This window comes from Malaclemys terrapin, chromosome 1, assembly GCF_027887155.1.
Source record: "Malaclemys terrapin pileata isolate rMalTer1 chromosome 1, rMalTer1.hap1, whole genome shotgun sequence".
NCBI classification, from domain to species: Eukaryota; Metazoa; Chordata; order Testudines; family Emydidae; genus Malaclemys; species Malaclemys terrapin.
The window spans coordinates 290824208-290840106 of record NC_071505.1 but is presented as its reverse complement, the minus strand read 5'-3'; the positions used below and the strand labels follow the sequence as shown (position 1 = coordinate 290840106).

At 42.1% G+C, this 15899-nt stretch overlaps 1 protein-coding gene across 2 annotated transcripts in view; it reads right to left on the bottom strand.

Moving 5' to 3' along the window:
- AKAP11 (A-kinase anchoring protein 11) overlaps positions 1 to 15899 on the bottom strand; it is a 58178-nt gene that overhangs the window by 33713 nt on the left and 8566 nt on the right. For both annotated transcript variants that reach the window (XM_054013996.1, XM_054014006.1), the window contains exon 3: positions 5735 to 5851. In XM_054013996.1, coding sequence (XP_053869971.1) covers positions 5735 to 5851 — 117 coding nt within the window. The remainder of the gene's footprint in view (positions 1 to 5734; positions 5852 to 15899) is intronic.

Below are 15899 nucleotides of genomic sequence, written 5' to 3'. Positions count from 1 at the left end.
TAACGCAACCCAATAGAACATGAATTCGTATGTAACACGGTAAAGCAGTGCTCCGGGGGGAATCTGGCGGATCAAAGCAAGTTCGATATAACGCGGTTTCACCTATAATGTGGTAAGATTTTTTAGCTCCTGAGGACAGCGTTATATCTGGGTAGAGGTGTACCACCATCTCAGATATACTTTAATGTACACAAAAACTAAGTTTAAAAAGATTATTAAGGTTGTAAAGTCACGTAAACAAAAAAGTTAAGAAATGCCAAAATTACAGTTGCCCATACAACCTTAATTTTGCCTCCTGCTGCATATTCATTAGGATATCTTTAATTACATGATCACATACTATTTTAGCCACAGGACCAGGCCTCATTTAGTGCACAGGAAAGTGTCCATTTAATTAGCAGCTATTTAATATTGTGTTTTAGTTTCATTGTTCTATATCGGGGTAGGGAACCTATGGCACAGGTGCTGAAGGCGGCATGCGAGCTGATTTTCAGTGGCACTCACACTGCCTGGGTCCTGGCGGCTCTGCATTTTATTTCATTTTAAATGAAACTTCTTAAACATTTTAAAAACCTTATTTACTTTATATAAGCCTATAATATATAACTAAACTATTGTTGTATATAAAGAGACCTTCTAAGAACATTAAAATGTATTACTGGCACATGAAACCTTAAATTAGAGTGAATGAATGAAGACTCGGCACTGCACTTCTGAAAGGTTGCGGACCCCTGTTCTATATTTACCACATATTATTATTACAAACCCTGCTCTGAAGGCAGAATTATTCATTTTCTCATGGGCTCTTCTCTGATGTTCATCACTATAGTATCTTAGTGCTTTACAAACACTAATGAATTTAAGACACACACACACACACACACACAGAGTAAGATGAGGGAATAGAACTATCCCAATTTTACAGATGGAAAAGGAGTTTCCAGGGTAGCATTCAACTGCCCTAACCCGGAGACCATTCCTTCTCTTCCTGCAATCCCCTGCCTCATTCACTGCATGCCTTCCAACTTCTGGAACATATGAGACAGGAGTCCTATAGACAATAGCCTCCTTCACTATACAATCTTGATTCATCCCCAGAACAGATCCATCTTGTGCACTGAATGAGGCAAGCAAGGATCCTGTGGAAAAAAACAGTATGTAATTTAAAGATGGCACTGTAACACACAAGCACAAGGCAGCTGAATTAAGGTTGCGCACACAAACTTAACTCTGGCATTTCTAAGTTTGGATTGCTTGATTTTGCAATCTAATATTCCCATAACGTGGGGGGGGGGGGGTTTAATATAATTTCCTAGGTTTTTAAAAAAGCTAACTAAAAAAAGACCCCAGGAATTCCATCATGTGGCATTCATATTGGGTTCACATAGGTCATCAGCAGAGCTGGAAAATTTAGATCCGCCACACAAACCTCTATTACTTGAGCTAACTGAGATCGGTAGTAGGTGGTCATCCTCTGTGGACCAGCATTAGAGATGAGTCACATCTTTGCCAGTGGGCTTCTCAGCTATTCAACGACAGCAGAACAAGAGTGACATTCAGGAATTTGGGGTGCTATTCCAGGCTCTGGAGGGAGTGTGCTTTACGGGGCCCAGACTATTTTGCCCATCCCCCACAAGCTTATCCCCTTCTGCCTCATTCCCATCAACCGGTCCCAGACCCAGTCCTGTCTCTTCCCCACTTCAGACTCCTTGTCCCAGTCTCCACTCCTCCGGCTTATCACCCCAGTCCCAATCTCCTTGCCTAGCCAGTCCCCCCAGGCTCACTGTTTAAGCCCCAATCTCCCCCACTCCCAGTCCCTCCCACTCCCCACACCTAGTCCTAATATCCTTGCTCAGAAAGTCCCAGTTCTGCTCTCTCCCACCACAACTCCCTTTACCAGTCTCCTCGCTCAGTCTGTTTACCCCTCTTGGCTACTTATCCTATCTGTCCTATCTATCCTCCATGCTCCCAGTCCTATACTCCCTTTCCAGTCTCTTAGAATCATAAAATCGTAAACTGGAAGGGACCTCAAGAGGTCATCCAGTCCAATCCCCTGTGCTCAAGGCAGGACTAAGTATTATCTAGAACATCCCTGACAGGTGTTTGTCTAATCTGCTCTCAAAAAATCTCCAATTACAGAGATTCCACACTCTCCCTAGGCAATTTATTCCAGTGTTTAACTACCCTGATGGTTAGGAAGTTTTTCCTAATGTCCAACTTAAATTGCAGCAAGGGTGGTTTTAAATCCATTGCTCTTTGTCCTATTTGCAGAGGTTAACAAGAACAATTCTTCTCCCTCCTCCTTGTAACTATCTCTTATGTACTTGAAAACTTATGTCCCCCACGCAGTCTTCTCCAGACTACACAAAACCAATTTTTTTTTCAATCTTTCCTCAGAGGTCATGTTTTCTAAACCTTTAATAATTTTTGCTGCTCTTCTCTGGACTTTCTCCAATTTGCCCATATGCAGTGTGTTTATAATATGCAAATTTAATCTAGGAAAATATTTACATATTTACATAATAAACAAACTCAACCTGGATGCTGAAAGTCAAGCTATTATTTTTCTTTTACATATCACTAGTAATAAAGATGCTGAAACTGGACCTTGGTTAATAATTATGTTGATAAGCAAGTCAAAGAGAATTCATCTCACTTTCGAAACTCACTTTCTAATAATTTCACTGGTTCTGCAGTGGTAATAAGAGTTAAAACTAATAAAAGGCTGTCAGTAAGGTAAGCAGACAGAATATATACAAAAAGCAGATCTGTTAAATGAGGTGCTATTTTCATAAAACACTGAAGTTGATAATGCCTCTTCAATTCAGCCAATATGCACAGATTTGTACTGCAATTGTTCTATCTCCTTTACTCACCATATGATACTATATTTGAAGAAACTGCCTTTATAAAATTCAAATAGTTTTGAATGAATGCAGTTTGGACTGAAAGGTTCGAAAGATACTAAAAAAAAAAATCCAACACAAGTTGTTTTTTAATCAAACTTGTTCAGTATACCTTATGTTGACATGCAATCATACAGATTAAATTAACATTTTAATCACCCTGCTCATCAGGAAACCATAGAATGTAGGGCTGGACATGACCTCAAGAAATCATCTAGTCCAACCCCTTACACTGAGGCAGGATTAAGTACATCTAGATCATCCCTGTCAGGTGTTTGTTCTTTAAAACCTCCAATAACAGGAACTCCCTTGGTAAGCACTGTTCCAGTGCTTAACTATCCTTAAAATTAAAATATTTTTCCTAATAAAAAATAATGTATGAAAAAATAGAAGAAAGTGGAAGTTGTTAGTAATGAATATAGATCACATAGAAGCTAAGAACTCTAGAAAACGGCTAAAGGAAGCAAAGGGACACAGGAGAAATCTAAAGCCAGCAGAGTTAAGGACAATAAGGAACAAAAAGAATCCTGACAATAGTAGAATGAACTAATTTCTGATGTCTTTTTTGAAAACTGTTCTTGGGTTTTTACTCGAAATGCAATTCTATTTCCCCATAAGAATTAATATAAACGAGGGGGTTAGGTTCCAGGGAAATTTTTTTCCCCAAAAAGATTATATATTTTATATACACACACACAAACACACAGTATAAGTTTTAAACAAACAATTTAATACTGGTACACAGTGATGATTGTAAAGCTTGGTTGAGGTGGAGGAGTCAGAGGATGGGATATTTCCCAGGGAATGATTTACTGCTAAATAAACTAGCAATTGACTGAGCCCCTCAAGGGTTAACTCTAACAACACTCTACAAGGCAGCAGGAAAGGAGGGAGGGCAGACAGACACATACCCTGTGTGTGAGAGAAAAAAAAATGCACATTTCCCCTTTAAGTAGCTGACCCCAGGCTTAAGTACACTGCCTTGTTAATTAAATCAGCTTGCTGAGACCTGAGACGCTCCCTCCCTCCATTGTATGTCCCCCCGCTCTATGGAAGATGGGGTAAACGGGGTGCAGGAGCAGGAGGGAGGGAGAGACACCCTGACATTAGCCCCCCTTTTCCCCGCTCCCTCCCATACAGCAAGCAGGAGTCTTTGGGAGCAGCTCCAAGGCAGAGGGCAGGAGCAGCACGTACTAGTGGGGGGAGGGACAGCTACTGCACAGGGAACTTAGGGGAGTGGGGAGCTGATGGTTCACCCTTGTTCCAACCACCCACCAGCTAGCTGCAATGGGCTGCTCTCCCTGCAAGCAGTGGACAAAACAGACGGCTGCCAAACGACATGAGAAGGGAGCATTTCACAACTTTAAACGAGCATGTTCCCTAATAGATCAGCAACTTAACATCGAAACAATGTTAGCTGGGACGACTTTAAGTGAGGAGTTCCTGTAAAAGTAGAAGGCTTTTCTAACTGCCCAAGTGCAAACTCACCCTGCGGCTCTGAAAATCAAGCTGGATATTTTTCTTCTCATACAGACCAGATTCTGCTATTATTTATACCTGTGCAACTCCATGTTATTCAAATTATACCCTCATTTAAATATGTGGAACATCTGTGTTAAGACTTCATCAAGATCGCATAATATAATAGAAGCAAAAATGTGGTCCTTTTAATTAAAACTTTAACAACTCTGTTGATAATACATGAGCCAGAAGAGAATCCAGCTCCAACTCTCATAGCTGTATTACCCCTACAAAAACAGAAGTAAACTTACATTGTCAGTAAGTCAGCAGATATGACTATAAACACACAAAGGGGGAACAGATTTACAGAGCAAGAATATGCCATTTTTACAAAAAGTCACTTTTCAGATGAGAACTAATTTCTACGATGAATTCAATGTTTTCGCTGTTTTAGTTACAGGCAAATTTAAATTTCATGAAGGCCACTATCATCTCCAATATGTCCTGCAAGATCTTGACAATGAGGTTACTCTCTTGTGTCTTGTTAGATACTCAGAAATCCCACCATTTTTGTCCTGAGAAATTTAAAACCAAACTGGAGAAAGTCCTTAAAAGTATACTGTAAGGAGTATCTACCACTTTCAGTGGCCAATCACAGTATCACAAAACACAACCTGTTCAAATGCATTCCTGATATGATCTTTAATTACACAGTTTAATACTTTGTATGCTGTATTAACCATGACAGAATTCAGACTGAAATACTTTTTAATATAAAGAAAGTTTACTATATCTTACATTAAAATAATCAGGACAACTTCAAGTTATAGTCAAGTTAAAAAGAAAGTCAACGATGTTTTAATCTATTTGATTTCTAAATAATATAATTTAGTTGTCCTAGTTAAAGAAATGAAACAGTATAATTTAAATTAACCTGGCCAGTTTAAAAAGTGTTTGAGACCAAACATAATTTTTGTTTTTACTAGAAGTGGTTAATATGCAGAAAGCTGCATTACATTTCTTTGACGTATCTGATGATTGGTCCTCATTAAGTTAATTCATAGTAGTATATGTAAACAAAGCCAGGACATCATAATCCATTTTTGGATTAAATTAGATATTGCATCTTCTTTTCTTAGACCACATGATATTTCTCAAAAAGCGGAAATGTTTACTCTTTTGGTAAACTCCACCATTCTTCACTCTTCTGGTGAACCTAAAACTAATTAATTAGGTAGGAGGGTAGAGTTTATTTGCAATTCAGAGTCATGTTCTACCGCACATTATACAATCCTGCAGCTTGTGTTGTGAACTAAAAGCATCCTTCATATTTATACAACAGTGTAAGTAGACATGCCATGTCAAACCTCAATAAAATTGTCCTGTTCCTCCTGCCTTAAACAGTCTTCAGTGGACACGTTACATAATTCTTTTCTGCTCTGTAGCAAAGATTTCACAGAGCGTAGTACACCATCAGTGAAATCCTGAAAGGCAATGGAGAAACACATAAATGTATAGCAAATGAAAAAGCTGAGCAGAATTTTAAATGTGGGGTATTTTTTTCCACAAACATACAACTGTTTTTCTGAACACTGTTTCAAACTATTGTGTGTACAGGCCACCAGCCATCAGCTGCAAAATTTAAATGCTACTTACGATTATGGGGAATCATGCAGTTTTCAAACTGCCAACAGACCTACGCTTCTCTCCAACCAAAAGAATACCCCTCAATGCAAAAAAGCCACATTCTTTCCAAAAATGCCAAGTCCTAGCTGAGATGGTCTATAACAACAGTAGAGAGAAAAACAGGAGTTGCTATTGATTAGTTCAAACAATACCTGGACTCTTAGGATGAGCAGGGAATAAAGTACCAGGCAGATACAAAGAAAGGCCCCCTATATCACTCTGTACCTGCAAATTGAACCTGTACACTTTTCTTTTGCATAGGCAACAATTTAAAATTGTTCTTCCTATGGTAAACAAACACAAAAAAATGAGGAGGCTTCAGCAGTTAACAAGTAATATATTCACTCGGTCTCCCAAGTAGCCGCTGAAAGAATGATGAAAGAACAGGGTTCATTGCATGAGTTTCTTGGTGCAAATATTTAACAGGAGAGGCACACATGAACAGAAGACTATTACAGATGTTTGTAAAATAGGTACCTAAAAGCCAGTAGAATCTAACAATTCTGTAATTAAGATAAAGAACAAAAGAATCAAAAACTTGTTTATTATACCTGGAATTTAAAATCTATAGGAAAAAAAGGTTGGTAAAACTGAACAAAAAGATAAACAAAACTACTTGACTCTTCAGGTCAGGGGAAAAAAACAAAACAAAACAAAAAACAAAACAAAACTCGGTGCCGTCTCATTTTACTGCAAGAAAGTACTTTGCAGAAGGCCACCAGTTTGAAAAAAAACTAGGTCTCCTTTATTTCTGTAAGAAATGCTAAGGTAGTTCCTGAAAGAGAAGGACTGCAGTTAAGCAGTAATTGGAAACACGTCTGCAAAAATAACCAGCCAGATATAAAGTTGGTGCAAAAAAAAAAAAAAAAATATGAAGTAAATGAAAAAATGAGTTGAACCGACTAACACTGAAGTACAAAATTAACAACAAAGTTACCTAAATCTTGAATAGCTTCTGATCAGCAAAAGTAGTAGAGAGACAAATTTAACCAGGGAACATTCGAGCTGTCGACATACCATCAGGAAAAAATAATCACTTTATGGTAAAATTTTGTCTTATGTCTTACAATTGAATCTTAAAAATGGCTGCAGAAAAATGGTATAACATGCCACTCCATAAGATGCCTGATAATTCCAGAGTGAGCAGCACTATTATCTTTCTACGCCCTGATATTGGAGATTGAGGTAGCATCTTCAAAACTGTCAGACAAAAGGAGAATGTAAACCTAGATTAAGGATTCTTAAAACTGTTCAAGTTGTGGAACACATTTTAGTAGAGTGCTTGTCTCCTGGATCACTTGCCCTCTCACTGGAGATTGTACAACATCCCAACAACTAAAACAGTTATTTACACAGAAAGGTAACAGTAAGCAAGTGAAATATTTTAAAATGAAATTAATACTGTAAATGTTTTGTCCATTTGATATAAATTAGTCATAGTGTCTTAATTTGCTATTCATTTAATCTTCCTACTCCATCCTTGAGTGATGGCATAATGGCTAAAAAAAGAGTATGTACAGACCCCCATGTTGCTGCTTTGCAGATATCAGCTAGAGGGCTATTGCTCAGAAAGACAGATGAAGTGGACTGGGCCCTGGTGGAGGAAAGACTTTAGAAAGACCATAGCACAACTTCAAGAGCTTCAGAGGAGGAAGGATAGCTCAGTGGTTTGAGCATTGGCCTGCTAAACCCAGGGTTGCGAGTTCAATCCTTGAGGGGGCCACTCAGGGATCTGGGGCAAAATCAGTACCTGATCCTGCTAGTGAACGCAGGGGGCTGGACTCAATGACCTTTCAGAGTCCCTTCCAGTTCTAGGAGATAGGTATATCTCCATATATTACTATATTATTCATACAGTCAGAAATTGAATGTGAGATTCATGGAGCAGACACTGACTGACCCTTAACTCTCTCTGCATAGACTATAAAAAGCCTCGGAGAGATTCTAAAGGACTTAAAGGTAGAAGGCTAAAGCACATCTTAGGTATGAAATCTTTCTTCCGCTAAGGAAGAATGAGATTTCACTAAAAATACCAGGAGATGAATAGTTTGATTCAGATGGAAAGCTAACTTTACCTTGGGCATGACCTTATGGCGTGGCTTAAAGGAAACCTTGTTAGCCAGGAGAGACTAAAGTTCTGCAACCCTCTTTGTGGAAGTGATTGCCACCAGAAAAGCTGTCTTCATAGTCAATAAAGATAGTCAGGTTGTAGCCATAGGTTCAAAGGGAGAGTTGGACAGGAGGGAATCCTTCCAGTTTGCAGATGACTAGATTGAGATCCGATACAGATACAGGATCACACACAGGAAAGTAAATGCTGAATAGACCTTTCAAGAATTGGGAAGCAAGTTGGTTGGAGAAAATTGAAAATCCTTCTATTGATAGAGGCAGTGCAGAAATGGAAACTAGTAGACTCTGACAGAACTAATGAAAGGCCTGATGACTTTAGCTGCATCAGATAGTCCAGCACATAGTCTCCTCTGTGGGATGGGACAAAAAACTGTTGAGATCGCACCCAAATTGAAAATCTCTTCCACTTTGCTCCATATGATGCTCTAGTGAATTCTTTTCTGCTGCTCACCAAGATGATCTGAACCTCTCCGGAGCACAATTTCTCATGAGAATTCTACCATAATTAAGCTATAAAATTTCTTAAATAAATGTATATTAAAGTGTATACTCCTAGGTAGGAAGAAAAAAAAAAAGTCCCAAATCTAGTGTTAAGGTTCTATTTAGTTATAAATCACCATGTTTTAATGGTTATATCAACTAATGAGAATGCACCTTTCTTTAGAAAAGAACAGAGGTACACATGGAAAAGCTGATAGAACTCAATGATTTAAATGAAGGCTTTCCACTTGGTGATTTAAACTGTCCTGATTTAAGTCAATCCACCCACCAGAGATTGTTCATGCCATGAGATGGAGACATTGGTGGTTGGGATGTAGAGACTGACCCTGGTTCTGAGACAGGAGATCCTCGACTAAAGGTAACGTTATTGGCAACCAGACAGAGAGATGATACCAATGCTACCTTGACCATGATGGTGTGATAAGGATTAAATGTTGCTCTGTCTCTTTTCAGTTTCCTGAGTAACCTTGGAATGAGAGGAACTGCCAGGAAAGCATAGAAACGATGTCTGGACCCAGGGAGAAGGAAGGCATCTCTGACTGAGCCAGGTTGCAGTCCCTTCTGGAGCAAAATCTCCTGCACCTGTTCAGGTTGGTTGCAAACAAGTCTATTACTAGATAACCCCGTAATGGAAAATCTGAAGGAGAACATCCTTTCTGATTGACCATTCATATTGGTCTACGAAAACCCTACTGAGGGAATCCACAATTGTGTTTCTCACTCAAGGAAGGTGGAACACATTCCAGGAGACATAGTTTTTATACACAGAATCCATAGATGGGCAGCTTCCTGGCATAGCTGAGATGATCTTGCACTTTCCTGCCTGTTTAGATAAATCATGGCAGTGGCGTTGTCCCTAATAACTTGTATCACCTGGGTTTTGATGGTGGACCATAAACATCTTGCAGGCCTGATGAATAGCTTGGCTCTCCAGCACATTTATGTGGAGTAAAACTTCCTGGTGATCAAAGAGCTTGTGCTTGAAGTTGACTGAGATAGGCCCCTCCAGCCTTTGGTAGATGCATCTATTACCAGAGTCAGAGTTGGTTCTAGGGACAGAAATGGATCTCCCTTGCTTGCGTTTCACAGACCCAGCCACCAATCCAGAGACTGATTGGTGGTACTCATGCAGGTACGCAAATCTGCATGTCCAGAGGATGCCTGAAAGGATGATCACTGTCTGCAGGCCTTCATTCAGCATAAGGGGAAGTCTGGTATGTGCACAAAGCCATGTGGCCCAGGAGCTATAGATAGGCATGCACTAATGTTATTGGGTTGGACTTGAGGTTTTCTGAAAGAAACCAAGCACTCTTATGCCTATCTGTGACAGGGATAACAGCCCTGCACACGGCAAACTACTTAAATCCTGGGGATTTTTTTAATAATAAATTCTCCTGGTAACTGTTAAAAATATTATCTAAACTAACTAACTGTATACACCAAAAGATTTCTGAATGATGCAAATGCTATGAGGAGCTTTAGCTGTCACCATAGGTGGTGAGACGGAACTGAGAAGGAGGCAGCAGACATGCCCCTTTTATGCCCTCATCTGATAACACAAAGAGAATAGGGCTATATGTGCTACCTAGTTGTACTTCTGGGGAGGAAAGTCTCCAACTCAAGTGCACTGGGCATACTTACCCCTGCAGTAGAATGTATATGTGCACAACCACTTGAAGGAAAACTCAGGTTTCAGGTAGAGGTACAGCATCTTCATCCACAAGTCAGGAGCAGGATTTGTTCTTAATAGCAACCAATGTATATAATTCCCAGTTATGTTATGGCCAAAAACTGGAGTATTCTCAAAGCTGCACTTGCTAGTTCTGCCTATTCGTCCCACGCAGACAACCAGAAAACTGTGAGATGTTCGGTGAAGCGTCCTAGTATCAGCAACTGATCAACAAAGGCTTCACTCTTATTAGTTATACTGAGGACGTACATATTTCACCCTGAGAACCATTTGGAGCAAACCAGTGCTGATCATTGAAGTGCTGTATTCAGCAAGGAAAATCCTTGTCACTTCTTTTCCTAGCTTAAAGCAGCAATTCAAAACTTTGCCACATCCTCTCAGTGGACAGTAAAAAAGGAAGTCCACATGTACAGATGCTTCCCACCGAACAAATGTTAAAAAATGAACAAAAGCCATCTCTACTTTCATCAGATTGTTGTAAGGGCAACTGGCTCTCTTGAACTCATCTAAAGAGCTGCTCCCAAAGATCTGCAGCCATGTATGAATTTATCAGGTGACTATCACTCTAGAGGGTAACTGATTTAACTGACTAGCTGCAGCAGATACCAACCATAACAAAAACTAACAAAATCAGACACATTTACGATTACATGAGGCTTTAGAGTTTCACTATTTGCAGATACACCGAATAGGACTGTTGGAGTGCTTTCACTTTTACAGTGTTGCCCCTTAATTAAACAATCTTCCGATCTAGTAAATTCTTAAGCTTTCACTTGAATTCAACGAGTTTCTTTTGTAAAGATGGCTGCTTGGGTTCCAAATGATAGAGCACTCCCAAGGCCACATCCACACACCCAAATGCTTTGGCAGATAATGAAAAACTCCTTTGAAGTATGACAGTAGTTGACAAAAATTCTTGTACGTGTTTTGGTCTGAGGCTGCAGAAAAGGAAAGCCAGACTGCAAGGAGGGGTTCAATAGGAGAAGAAAAGGAGGGTGGCTCATTACTACCATACTGGCTGGCTCCATGGAACAAAGCAAGCAGCATGCACTATAATCCAATTAACTACCCTTTTGGGGAAATGTGGAGAGTAAGAGGGAGCTCAGTCAGATCCCAGCAGGGCTAGCAGACAGAAAACAATTTGGTGGGTTCCTGGCTGCATGAAAATGTAGAACTGCATGGTAAAAAAAGCCCCAAAATCAGCATTTCATGGCATATCTGAAGTGCTAAATTCAATGATGCATAATTGCAGAGTCCAAAGGACCCTGATTGAGATTAGCATAACAATTCATACCTCTTGGACCTATTGATTCAGACAGGAATCACTGCATTGGTTCACAACCTGTTCTCATGTTCAAGGATCTCTCTACAACAATAAGGGCTAAAATTGTAGTAAAAGGATAATAAAGGAAGGGTAGCCAAAGCCCCCTAAAACTCACTGGACATCAAACCTGAGAACTGTAACAATATAGTTCAACGATCCTTTCTAAACTACCAGTTTCATAAATTCAGCTTTAAAACTTATTAAAAAATGTACAACAGAATGGAAAGTCTACTATGCCTTGTATGTCAATAATAGTATCAAGCTCTTTGAGGGCAGGGACTGTCTTTTTGTTCTGTTTGTACAGCTCCTAACACAATCTGTTCCTGGTCTATGACTAGGGCTCTGTAGCGGGGTAGACACCTGCTCCTGCCCTGAGGGGCTTAAAGCCATCCCTGAGAGAGAGCTGAGAGAAAAGCTGGGCTGATTTGGAGCGTGTCCTCCAGCTGACGCTGCCTCCCAACAGACCCAGCTGGCCCTATAAAGGTCAGGGCAGCCAGGAGTTCAGAAGGCTCTCTCTGGTTTGAGAGGGAGCAGGGCCTAGCTGTCTAGCAGAAAAGGTACTGGGAGTGAAGCAGGGCTGAGGCAAGCCAGAGGAGCAGGGGAGCTCCTGGCTGGTAACTCCCCAGGCTGCACGGCCTGGTTTAAGGCCTAAAAGGATACTGGGTGGTAGAGGAAGGCAGCAGGTCCGAACCCCCATGCCTGTGATGAGTGGCTTATACTGCAGTCTGCCCCAGGGAGTGGGGCTAGATGGAGACTGGCAGTAGCCCAGACTGAGGTGAGGTGGGGTTAGTGGGTGGGGGTTCCCCTGGGTGGGGAGACCCAGAAGCTGAGAGTGTGGGGGTACTGCCAGGGGGGCAGCACTCCAGAGAAAGGGGCACTGGGGTCCAGGAGGGACACATGGGGGCCCAGTGGTAGCGGATCACCGGCCAATGGAGGGCGCTCCAGAGGGCTGGTGAGCTAATTCCCACAGATGACCAGCAGGAGGCACTGCCGGGTGAGTCTGCGCTAGCTTACAGGCTCCTAGATGGTACAATAATACCAATATGAAATGAAAGATCTCCAGTGACAGCTCATGTCATTCCAGAACATTGAGTTTAGCAAAACTCAAAACTTCAGAAAACCAGGAAACTCAGTGAAGGTATATGCCTGTGTAACCTTGACAATGCCCCCCCCTGCAGCTAGCAATAGCCACTGGCAATTATCCACAAGCACTGCAGCTTCATTCAGTGTGTGAGTTGTAGCTGTACTGAATGGATTGAATGTTGAAGACTGTAGGTGGGACAGGTGGGTAGAGGTGTATTTGTGAGCTAAGTAAATGGAGACTAGTTTGAGGAGTGTCTCAGAGCTGTGATTGCGATATGAGAACAGGATCTGCTCCCACCCCACCCAGGTGTACGAGCAAAAGAAAAAGTAGCATGTGAACAATGAGGAGCTAGTCTGCATCATTCTGTTGCAAAATTGGGTAGGTTGTCTCAGTACCAAGGCATGGGAGGGTGCTTGTGGGGGAGTCTCTGACCATGGGAATGGTCAGCAGTGAGATGGGATGTAAGTGCAGTCTGTGGCCTTGTACAGCGCTGCAACTTGCTGTGCTCAGGGGTGTGAAAACGCCCCCCCCCCCCCCCCCCCCCCGAGCGCAGCGCTGTAAAGCGCCAGTGAAATCAGCGCCTGCAGCGCTGCACGCTCGCTCGCAGTGCTGCAAGCTATTCCCCTCGGAGACGTGGAGTACTTGCAGCGCTGCGAGAGCGCTCTCGCAGCGCTGGCGGCACAACTACACTCGCGCTTCACAGCGCTGCCGTGGCTGCGCTGTGAATCCCCAAGTGTAGCCAAGGCCTGTGTTTACTGATGGGTAAGGTGAAATATAGGTTTAGATGGTACCCTGTGAGTAAGTGTGAAGTAGTTGCTAAATTTCACAAGAGCAGACTAAGTGCAGGTAGTTCCTTCCTTGTACAGTACACCCATTCTGTCTTTTATTATGGGTGTTTTGGGTCATTGCTTACAAATGGCAGAGTTAAGGTTACATAAGTGTGTACCTTAACTCTGTATTTCCCAGTTTTCTTAAGTCTGAGTTTTGCTGAACTCAAAAGTCTGAAAAGACAAGCTGTCACAAGGAAACCTTAATTTTACGTTAATGTTTTTCGTCATTTTATTTCCTAAGGTGTTTTTTTTGTTTTTTAAAAACAGAAAGAAAATGTGTCTGTAGGAATTAGTGATCATTGTAGCATGCAGGCCAAGTGGGAATATGGATCCTGGTCCTATATCCTTCTCCTCTCCACCTTACTCTTGTGGGAATTCCGCACCAAAAAATTAAAAATTCTGCGTACAATATTTTATAATTCTGCAAATGTTTGCATATTTTATTTGTCAAAATAACACTATATAATCATGCCAGTTTCAATTATTTTGGTAATTTATTTCAAAATACCTGTCAGCAAGTATATCTAACAATACAGGAAAAAATATTCCCCCAGGAGTAGAGTTAAAGAAACCCCTATGACAACCTAGTTCCTGTTTCTCTGCCTCCTTCCCCAACAGAGCCCAGCCACAGGGTGCTCCTGGCCCCAGACCAGACATCTACACCTCTCCCCCGCAGAACCCAGTTGCGGACACTACCACTCCCCAGCCCAGCCACTCGCACCCCCTACTCCCCACAGTCCAGGGATTCATAGGGAGAAACAGCCTGACACTGGGTCCCAGGCTTTGTTGTATGGAGTTTCCTGCACACCACCTCCTTCCTTCAGGACTTCCTGAGAACTGCAGCAACCGGGAAGCCGCCAGCTCCCTCCCCTCCCGTTCCCTCTCCCCCTCTGGCCGGCAGCATCTTCTATTTGCAAGCTGTGTTCTGCCGAGTCCAGCGGCCCCTAGTGGCAGCCAGCAGCTCTGCAGCCCACTTTGAGGGGGAGGATGAAATTCTGTGCAAATTCTGCATTGCTCAGTGGTACAGAATTCCCCCAGGAGTAACCTCTCAGCCCCACCAACAAGCCCTGTCCCTTCTAGTCCAGCTGCCCTCCAATCTGACTCGCACCAAACAATTTTGTTCCCACTTCCTCTCACTCCATGAAGCGGGCGGGAATGGAGCATATCCTTGATTGGTCTGTGGCAGTGAATCCAGGTTTCCCCTTAGACATGACCTTGGAATCTGACTGTCCCCCTATGGATGATGAGAGAACCCAAAGACTCTAAATAGCCACCACAATTTTCTGAAAAGATGCTGTATTCTGTCCCTGCTTGGCCAGACTGGGTTTCCCCTCACATCACTCTCACATTCTCAGTAAATGCAGCACACAGCTCTACACAGGAATCTGCAGCCGTAGGAGCCTCAGGGAGGTATGAAATGGCCCATTCATCTCAATGTGATGGTCTCATGAATAAGAACACCTCCAGGAGATGAATACAGCCTAAAACAATAGGTCTGAGACATGTGAATTGCTCCATTCACGTCAGTAGGTGTTCTCATCCGCCCTCATGGTGCTGGAGAGGTTCTGACATGCATCAAGCGTGCCTGTTCTTAGCGACTCACCCCGGTTTCAGCCATGGGTATGTATACACTGCAATTAACCACTCATGGCTAGCCCATGCCAGCTGACTCAGGTTCAGGCTAAGAGGCTGTTTAATTGCAGTTACAGAGTAACAGCCGTGTTAGTCTGTATCCGCAAAAAGAAGAACAGGAGTACTTGCAGTTAGACATTCGGGCTCGGACTGGAACCCAGGCTCCAGGACTCTGTAAGGCGGGACGGTCCCAGAGTTCAGGCTCCAGCCCAAATGTCTACACCGCAATTAAACAGCCACTTAGCATGAGCCCTGCCATCCCAAATCAGCTGGCATAGGGCAGCCGCAGGTTAACTGCAGTGTATTCTTTGTGCATGCTCTGAGCTTGCCCATTCTAAGCTCTGTTTTGACTACCCGACCTCTAAACTGCACCCCTGTTGTGAGCTCAAATGAAAAGTACGTGAAAGATCATAAGCTGTTACAATAGCCATGAAAAACCCTCAAGCTGTTTACAATGTTGAAAGTTGTAAAAAGAGCAAGAGAACAAGACAATGAAGCTAGATTAGCCTAAACCAAGGACTGTTGAAATTATGCTTGATCAAAACAGAAGACATGGAACCAGAAGCGAATAGATCAAAATTGGTGTGACAGGTATTAAATCTAATTGGTGAACAACATAATAAGGGGGAATGAATTATACTGCCCCTTTTTTCCC